This window comes from Nicotiana tomentosiformis, chromosome 1 (assembly GCF_000390325.3).
Source record: "Nicotiana tomentosiformis chromosome 1, ASM39032v3, whole genome shotgun sequence".
NCBI classification, from domain to species: Eukaryota; Viridiplantae; Streptophyta; class Magnoliopsida; order Solanales; family Solanaceae; genus Nicotiana; species Nicotiana tomentosiformis.
In genome coordinates, this window is record NC_090812.1 from 84,169,095 (window position 1) to 84,178,131 (window position 9,037).

General features: G+C 39.9%; 1 protein-coding gene across 1 annotated transcript; it reads right to left on the minus strand.

Moving 5' to 3' along the window:
- Positions 1-7,393: 7,393 nt before the first annotated feature.
- On the minus strand, positions 7,394-7,711 carry LOC117278649 (uncharacterized). Its single transcript, XM_033658127.1, has one exon. It carries the CDS (start codon positions 7,709-7,711, stop codon positions 7,394-7,396), a length of 318 nt encoding a protein of 105 aa, XP_033514018.1.
- Positions 7,712-9,037: the final 1,326 nt, after the last annotated feature.

Here is a 9,037-nt window from a genome sequence, read left to right on the forward strand (position 1 = left end):
CTTTTTCCTAAAGGGACTTTGAAGAAGTTGAACTCCTTGGTGAGCAGGAACCCGTAGGTCAACCCATGATTACCATTCTTAAAGTCTGCCACTTTCTTCATCTGCTCAATCATGAGCCCTGACAGAATGATAGTGGTGTAGATATCCAGTGCTTCCATTAGGAACAAGTCTGCTCTTGACGTAACAGAATGTCTTTCTGCACGTGGAAGCAAAACCTTGTTCACCATTTCGAACAACAATTGATAGGCTGGAAGGAGGGCCTTCTTATGTACCCGTTCCCCTTGCTGCACTTTATCATCCTTTAGAATGGCACTTCAGAAATTGGGAGAACAAGTCCCCTCAATGGATGATATTCCTCCAGTAGGTACTCTAAAATATTTCCCAGCACAGCCTCGTCCATCACAAAGTCTACACCGTTGACCTTCAAACAGATGTTATCCTCTTTCTTTGTGAACATGTCTGCATAGAAACTACGCACCTATTCCTCATACAACTTAGGGCTATCATTGATGAACAAGTGTGTCCACTATTGAAACTCATAAATATCAACCAGTTGGCGCATCCCTGTCATGTCAAGCATATCGGGAGCAAATGTGTTGCCCCACAACACCCTCTAGTTTCTTAGGTTTTCTCTTTCTTCATCCTTGGTCACACCCACCTTGGCCTTCTTCCAGGAACCAGGCTCCTCATTGTTAACAACCTTCCTTTTCACACACTTTCTCACACTTTTCTCTTTCTTTGTAGACCTCTCAGACAATTTCTCACCAGACTTCTCAGACAGATTTTCACTAGACTTTTGAGATACTTTTTCACCAGACTTGTCTACCTCAACATTTTTCACTTTCACAACTTTCACAGATGGCTCACTCCTGGGTTTTGCAATCACAGGTTTCTTAGAGGACCTACGAGTTAAAGAAGCAGGTTCCTCATTCATCTCTTCATTGTGAATATCAACAACAAGTGCTGGAGGCACTTCCTCTTCATTCACCAGCTTTCCCCCTTCACCAAGCTCTTCTTCTTCTTCTTCTTCTTCTTCTTCTTCTTCTTATTCTTCTTCTTCTTCTTCTTCTTCTTCTTCTTCTTCTTCTTCTTCTTCTTCTTCTTCTTATTCTTCTTCTTCTTCTTCTTCTTCTTCTTCTTCTTCTTCTTCTTCTTCTTCTTCTTCTTCTTCTTCAGAACTGACGCAAGGGCTTCTTTCTTTTATAGTCTAGTAGTAGGTATTTTAAGAGTTGACTATTTGGGAGTTTCCCTTCTACTCCTAGCCGCAATAAAGTTTGCAACAAAAACATTGTCATAATCCTCCTCACCTTTCTCACTTTCTTCCTCAGAAAGAGATTTTATCTCAGGAAAGACGATGTTTAACGGCTCAGAATCAAAATGAGATGAGGGAGCAGGATCAGTACTAACCTGGGGCTCTTTTGAAGAGCAGGGAGTTTCATCCCAAGTAGGAGCAAAGGGCTCCTCTTGGTCTGAGGGAACAGGCCCCTCATTTGTTTCCCCAGTAGTACTATCAGGTGCCAGATTTACAAGGGGCACCAGTTCCCTATCCTCTTCCTGATGACCTTCACCTTCCCCCTGAGACCCAATGGTCTCACTAACATCCTCATAACCACCAACTAAACCTCCCTCTGCAGCGATTAATAACATGTTCTAAATGGATTCTTGTTCATTTACCCCCAAAGTAGAGTCAGAGGGTACAAGGGGAATATTACCTGCTAAGGCTTCACTACAATGAATTACAAACTGTTAGACTTCATCACTCTCCCCAGCCTTCTGAATAGAAACTTCTTGACCTTCATCTCCGTCTACCGTTTCACCTTCTGTCATTTATTTTCAGTGAGGCAGAAGGAGAGGTTGCAACAACGAATCGTTTGGGGTTTTGAGCCTTGCGACTGCGCTGAGAACCAACACTTAATTGGGTTGGAGAGGAAGTAGCAAGTGGTTGTTGATCTGGTATGGGTTTTGGACTGGGTGACAGAAATGACTCTGATTCTCGTTCCTATGCTTCATGAGATGAGGATACATTGGGGACTACACTAGAGATGTTTGAAACCTCTGGATGTTGAGACATAGTGAAGTTTTGTAGTGAGAACACGAGAAGAAAAGTATTTCCTTTGAGAGAGAAAAGAGAATTTTTGGCTTTGATGTGGATAGTGAGAAAGAGACAGTTTTTGGGGTTATTTAGGGGAAGTGAGGGACCGGTTGCAAACAGGTACAAATCAACGGGTAGACGGGTCGTTTAGTAATGGGTGTGACGTTTGAGTTCTAAGGGATGAGAGAGACTAAAACTTTTAATGACGTGGCACTTTTATAGTCGTTTAAAAATGTGCATAAGAATACAAAGGAACTACTAACCCATGTCAAGGGAACCATGTTCCCTGACTTAGTTTTGTAAATACGAGCCTCATCCTTTTACCAAGATGCAATGTCATTAGCTACTTGTTTGATCTGTAGTTGCCATGTGTGTCTACCTGTAACAATATAGAGATGAGTTAGAACTTTCCAAAAAATGCTTTTTAGTTGCTTTTACTTGTTCATTCTTTTATAGCCAATCATTTAGGGACCTGATGCTTAGTTCAATTTTATCAACCCCAATTCCAATCTATTCTTTTCAAAGTTCTCCCTGCTCAGTGCTTTGGTGAAGATATCTGCTACTTGGTCTTCTGTTTTTCAGAACTTCATGCAGATAAGACCCTTTTCAACATTGTCTCTGAGAAAATGATGTCGCACATCAATGTGCTTTGTTCTCTTATGCTGAACAAGGTTCTTTCTTGAGAGCACTGGTATTATCACACAGTAATGGAATGCAATCAGAAAATACACCAAAGTCCTCCAGCTACTACTTGATCCACAGCAGTTGAGCGCAGCAAGAGGTAGCTGCCACATACTCAGCTTCTGCAGTTGAAAGAGCCACAAAGTTTTATTTCCTGGTACCCCATGAAATCAGGCTCGATCCCAGAAAATGTGCCATGCCATATGTGCTCTTTCTATCTACCAGATAACCAGTATAATCAGCATCAACATACCCAATTAAATCGAAATTGTCTCCTGAAGGATATTAGAGAACCAGGTCCTGTGTTCCTATGAGATACCTTAGAATTCTCTTGACATCCTTCAGATGAGATTCCTTTGGACTATATTGGAATCTAGCATATAATCCCACACTGAATACGATACCAGGTCTACTAGATGTGAGATCTAAGAGTGAACCAATGATACCTCTGTACATGGTTTCGTTCACAGGAGAACCAGGTTCATCTATGTCCAGATGAGTGGCAGTGGCAATAGGAGTATCAATGATTTTTGAACTTTCCATGTCAAATCTCTTTAGGAGCTCTTTAATGTACTTCTCCTGACTTATCATTCTGCCCTTATGAGTTTGCTTAACTTGCAGCCCCAAGAAAAAAATCAATTCGACCATCATGCTCATTTCAAACTCACTTCCCATGAGCTTTGCAAACTCTTCCCAAAAGGAATTATTTGTTGCACCAAAAATGATATCGTCAACATAAACTTGCACAATGAGCAGGTTCCTTCCCCGTTTCTTCAAAAATAGGGTATTGTCAATTTTTCCTCTTGTAAATATATTTTCAAAAATAAACTTGGACAACTATTCATACCATGCACGAGGGGCCTGCTTCAGTCCATATAATGTCTTGTCAAGTTTGAATACATGCTCAGGATTCTCATGATATTCAAAACTAGTTGGTTGTTTGATGAAGACTTCTTCCTTTAGATATGCATTCAGAAATGCATTTTTGACATCCATTTGGAACAATTTGAATTCCATATGAGATCAAAGGAAATGAGGATTCTGATGGCTTTCATTCGAGCAACTGGAGAAAAAGTTTCATCATAGTCAATCCCTTCTTCATAATTGTAGCCTTGAACTACTAACCTTGCCTTGCTCCTTGTTGTGTTCCCAAACTCATCAAGTTTGTTTCTGAATACCCACCTAGTTCCTATAACAATTATGTCTGAGGGTCGAGGAACCAGGTGCCATACATTGTTCCTCTCAAGTTGATGGAGTTCATCTTGCATAGTAGTGATCCAGTCAACATCTTTCAATGATTCCTTGATATTTTTGGGCTCAATTTGAGAGAGGAAGGCTGAGAAGGCAAGTGAGTTTCTTGACTTTGATCGGGTTTGAATCCCTGAGTCAAGAGGAGTGATCATATTTTGAAGAGGGTGTGAACTTTTGTGTTTCCAGTTAGACACCCGAATCTCATTGCGAGAGGATCTAGGTTCCTCTGAATAAGATCCATCGTTGACATGAGTGCCACTTCTCAACTCAGCATTAGGAGTTCCTTGCAAGACACCAATGGCTCTTTTCTCTGTTTCAGTTATTGTGATTGACGGACCAGGTTCCTCTGTATCAAATGGAGACTCAGCTGCACCATCTTAATTTGATTCCTTGAACTAACTCATCATGTCAGCCTTTCTATTTTCCATATCAATGACTTCACCAGGAACCTTTGACTGCTCTCCGTCTTGATCAACCTTATCATGTGGATCTTTCCCACGTAGGTGGTGTGATTCATCAAAGATCACATGTATACTTTCCTCAACACATTGAGTTCTTTTGTTATATATCTTGTAGGCTTTGCTTTGTGATGAATAGCCAAGAAATATTCCTTCATCATTTTCGCATCAAATTTTCCCAGTGCTTCCTTCCCATTATTGAGAACTAAACATTTGCAGCCAAACGTCCTCAAATGTGTTAGCTTGGGTTTTATCCTATTTAGCAGTTCATACGGGGTTTTGTTCAAGAGGGACCTGATCATGCACACCAAGTAGCATGCAGTGCTAACTGCCTCTACCCTGAAACATTTTGCAACACCACTATCAATCAGCATTGTCCTTGCCATGTCTTCAAAATTCCTATTTTTCCTCTCCATAACACCATTTTGTTGGGGTGTTCTTGGAGCTGAAATATTATGACTTATACCATTTTTAGCACAAAATATGTTGAATTTTATGCTGTCAAACTCTGTGCCGTGATCAGATCTTATACTCACAACATTGTCTTATCTTCACTTGGATCTTCTTCACAAAAGCAATAAACACTGGAAAAGTTTCATCCTTGGTTCTGAGGAACATAGTCCAGGTGAATATGGAGTAGTCATCCACTATGACAAAAATGTACTCCGTTCCTCCTCTACTTGTAACCCTCATAGGTCCACACAGATCCATATGGAGGATATCAAGTGGCCTTGAGGTGCTTACTTCCTTTTTGGGCTTGAATGTGGACATGCCTTGCTTTCCTTTTACACATGCATTACACACCTTGTGATCTTTGAAGCTTAACTTAGGCAGCCCACGAACCAGGTCCTTCTTGACTAATTTGTTCAGTAACGTAAAACTTGCATGTCCCAGTCTTCTGTGCCATAGTTCAGCACTGTCAACAACACTCAAGCATGTAAGATCCCCACTGCGTAAAGACTCAAAATCAGCAACATAGATATTCTTGAATCTTTTTGCCAATAGAATTACTTCACCAGTTGCAAGATTTGTAATTGGGCAAGTTTTTGATAAGATTTCCAATTTATTTCCTTTGTCGCAGATTTGAGAGACACTCAGTAGGCTGTATTTCAAGCCATTCACATAGTACACATTTTCAATTGAGTGAGTGAGTGTCTTCCCAACTCTTCCTACTCCCAGAATGTATCCCTTTTTGACATTGCTGAAGGATACACTCCCTCTTTGCAGGGCTTTGAGTAAAAGGAAATCATTAGTGCTTCCAGTCATATGCTTAGAGCAGCTATTATCCATATACCATCTTTTGCTGCTTCCTTTCACTGCTCCCTGCACGAGGAAATCAAGGATTAGACTTAGGAACTCAAACAAGTTTGGGTCTTTTGTAATGAGGAAAAGGGTGAATTAAACTTCTTCTTGTCCAAGCAGGCATCGCATGTTTTTATTTGAGGACCGGGTTCTTTAGCAGTAGTTACTTTTTTAGCAAAAACTTTATTTTTCTATTGGGACTGAAATCTAGCATTACGGGTTTCTTTAAAATGCCCAGTGTTACCACAGTGAGTGCAAATCTAGTTATCAAGGACAGTAACATACTTGCTGTGAGGATTTTAAGGAATTTTTTCCTTTTGGATCCCGATTCCCTGCCTGTTCCCCCCATTGTTCTTATACATAGCGGTGATTGCATCAGAGGACCAGGTCCACTTAAGAGATTTTTCTAGGTAATTCTTAACATTGCCTAGATCTTCTTGAAGTTGTCTGTTTCTCTCAAGTTCAGCACACAAACTAGATTTCACATATTAGAGTTCATTTTCAAGCTTAATGTGTGCCTCACTTGCACCTTCCTTTCCCTTTTGGATATTCCCAGAATTGTTTTCCCTTTGTAGTTCCTCTATTGTTTCTTTTAGATCCATAACAACTACCAACATGTCATCTCTCTCATTTTCTATGTTTTTAATTTTTCCAGTCAGAACACCATTTGCTTTCTTTAGAACCTCGATGGTTTCTTTTAGGTCAACCACTACGACTACCAGATCATGTCTCTCATGTCCTACCTCACCTAGTTCCACAGTTAATGCATTTTTATCATTTATAATACTATGATAAGCATCAATTAAAATATTTTCCAAAGATATAAGCTTCTTCTGAGAGTAAGACTTCAAATTTCTTTGAACGTCTAGAAAGTTTACCTCATCATCATCATCATCATCTTCATCATCGTCAGATTTTGCTATCAGGGCAAAGATAGAGTCATATTCAACTTCTTCACTTTCAATTGTCATCATGGAGATATCACCTTGTTCATCATCTTCTCTAGATTCATTGGAAGAATCTCCCCATGCAGCAAGAGCTTGTTTCATAACATTGTCAGCGACTTCTTTTCTCTTGAATCTTTTATCAGGAACTAGGCTCCTCTTGACTGCTTTGTCTATAATATGCTTGTACTGGTCTTGCTTGAGGAGACAACAATATTTGATAAAGTGTCCTTGCTTACCACATTTATGACACAAGTCATAACCTCTTGGTTTGCTGGAGCTGCCCCTTTTTGGAATCCCCCCATTCCTACGAACCATTTCCTGAAATCTCTTCGTTAGGTAGGCCATGTCAGCATCCTCACCACTTGAATCATTATTGTCTTACTTGAGGACCAGGTTATTCTCCTTTTTGGGATCTCTTCTTTTATATTCCATCTACTTCTTCATTTCATAGGTCTTCATATTTCCAATGAGTTAATCAATGGTCAACTTTTGCAGATCTTTTGCCTCCGTGATAGCATTTACTTTACTTTCCCACGAACTAGGTAATACACTGAGTATTTTCCTAATAAGTTTGTTCCTTGGAATGATATCTCCTACAGAGTGGAGCTCATTGATGATAGAGGTGAATCGAGTGTGCATGTCCTGAATGGATTCATCATTCTTCATCCTGAAAGTTCATACTCATTGGTGAGCATGTTAATCTTCGAATGCTTGACTTGAGTTGTTCCTTCGTGTGTTGTTTGTAGAGCTTCCCAGATCTCATTGTCTGATTGACAGGCAGAGATCCTGTTGTATTCGTTTGGTCCAATACCACAGATGAGGATATTATTTGCTCGGAAGTTCTTCTCTATAGCTTTACGGTCAACATCATTGTACTCCTTCCTTGTCTTGGGAACTATCGCTGCTGATTCGCTAATGGTCTTCATAAAGACGAAGGGCCGATCGCAGATAACATCCCATAGCTCTGAATCTTCAGCCATGATAAAATCATGCATCCTTGTCTTCCACCATCCACAGTACTGTCCACTGAATCTTGGCGGTCAGTAGGTTGATTGACCTTCTTTAAAGTTTGGTGGAGTAGCCATTTGGATCCTTTCTAGGTGTTAGCCTGATAGAAAGAACCTGTTCTGATACCAATTGATAGAAACTTAGGGTCCACCAAACTGTATAGAGAACCTAGTTCTCTATCAGTTCCCACACAATAAGAGATAAGTAAATGACACAATAGAGTTTTACGTGGAAAATGCCCAGCTCACGGGATTAAAAATCACGACCTACACTTGTAGGATTTCAACTTCACTAACCGAGAAACTGTTAGATTACAACCTATTGTAACCTAGGAATTAAGCTCTTAATCCCTCACTCACTTGTAATAACTCTATTACAGGCATCTTGTAATAACTCTATTACAAGGCGCATAACTCGACTAACTCTAGCCAAGACACAAACACAATGTTTATGGTTTTACAAATAGTTTCCTACACAATGCTTCTAGCTAAGCTAAGTAGGAATTACAAGTAAATCACTCTAACAAAGGTGCAACACAACTAAGGACATATAATGACACAATGCTAGAAATTGGTCCTTCGTTATGTTGTTCTTTATTCTTGAAGCCTGGAAGTTACATGCAAGATGGCAACACACTTGAGAGGAAACTTGATTAATTCTCGGATGTGCAAGTGTGATATATTCATTGCTTTATGTTAATAATATCCAAGTAATGCCACTTGGATGATGCAAGCAAATATCCGATACAAGGCGTTCCCCATAAAGTGATTGCTGCACTATTCACACTGTTGCCTGTGTGCAGAGGAACAATTGCAACGACTTTACAACTGTGAGAAGTTGACTGGTACAGTTAGTAAGGGAACTAATATCCACTTATTCCCTCTGTCATCTCTTTGACTCTAGCTATTGGAACTTGTGCCCGATTTGAGATTTGTTATGCTTTGGAACCTTGAGGATGTGTAACAGGTTCCCGATCTGGTTCTTATCATAAAGTTTGTTAAATCATTAAAATATGAAAAGGCACACATAACTTGTAACGACCTGATCGGTTGTTTTGAGATCTAGCGCATTGTTCGGAGGTTTGAGGCCCTGAGTAGCTTCACTTCAGGTATTATGACTTGTACGTGTGGTCGGAATTGAATTTTGGGAATTTCGGAGTTGTTTCAGATGGAAAGATTCTAATTTCGGTAGCTTTAAGTTGGAAGAATAGACTATAGTGTGAATTTTGAGTAACTGACCTCAGAATCAGGATTTGAAGGTTCTAATAGGTTCACATGATGATTTTGGACTTGGGCGTA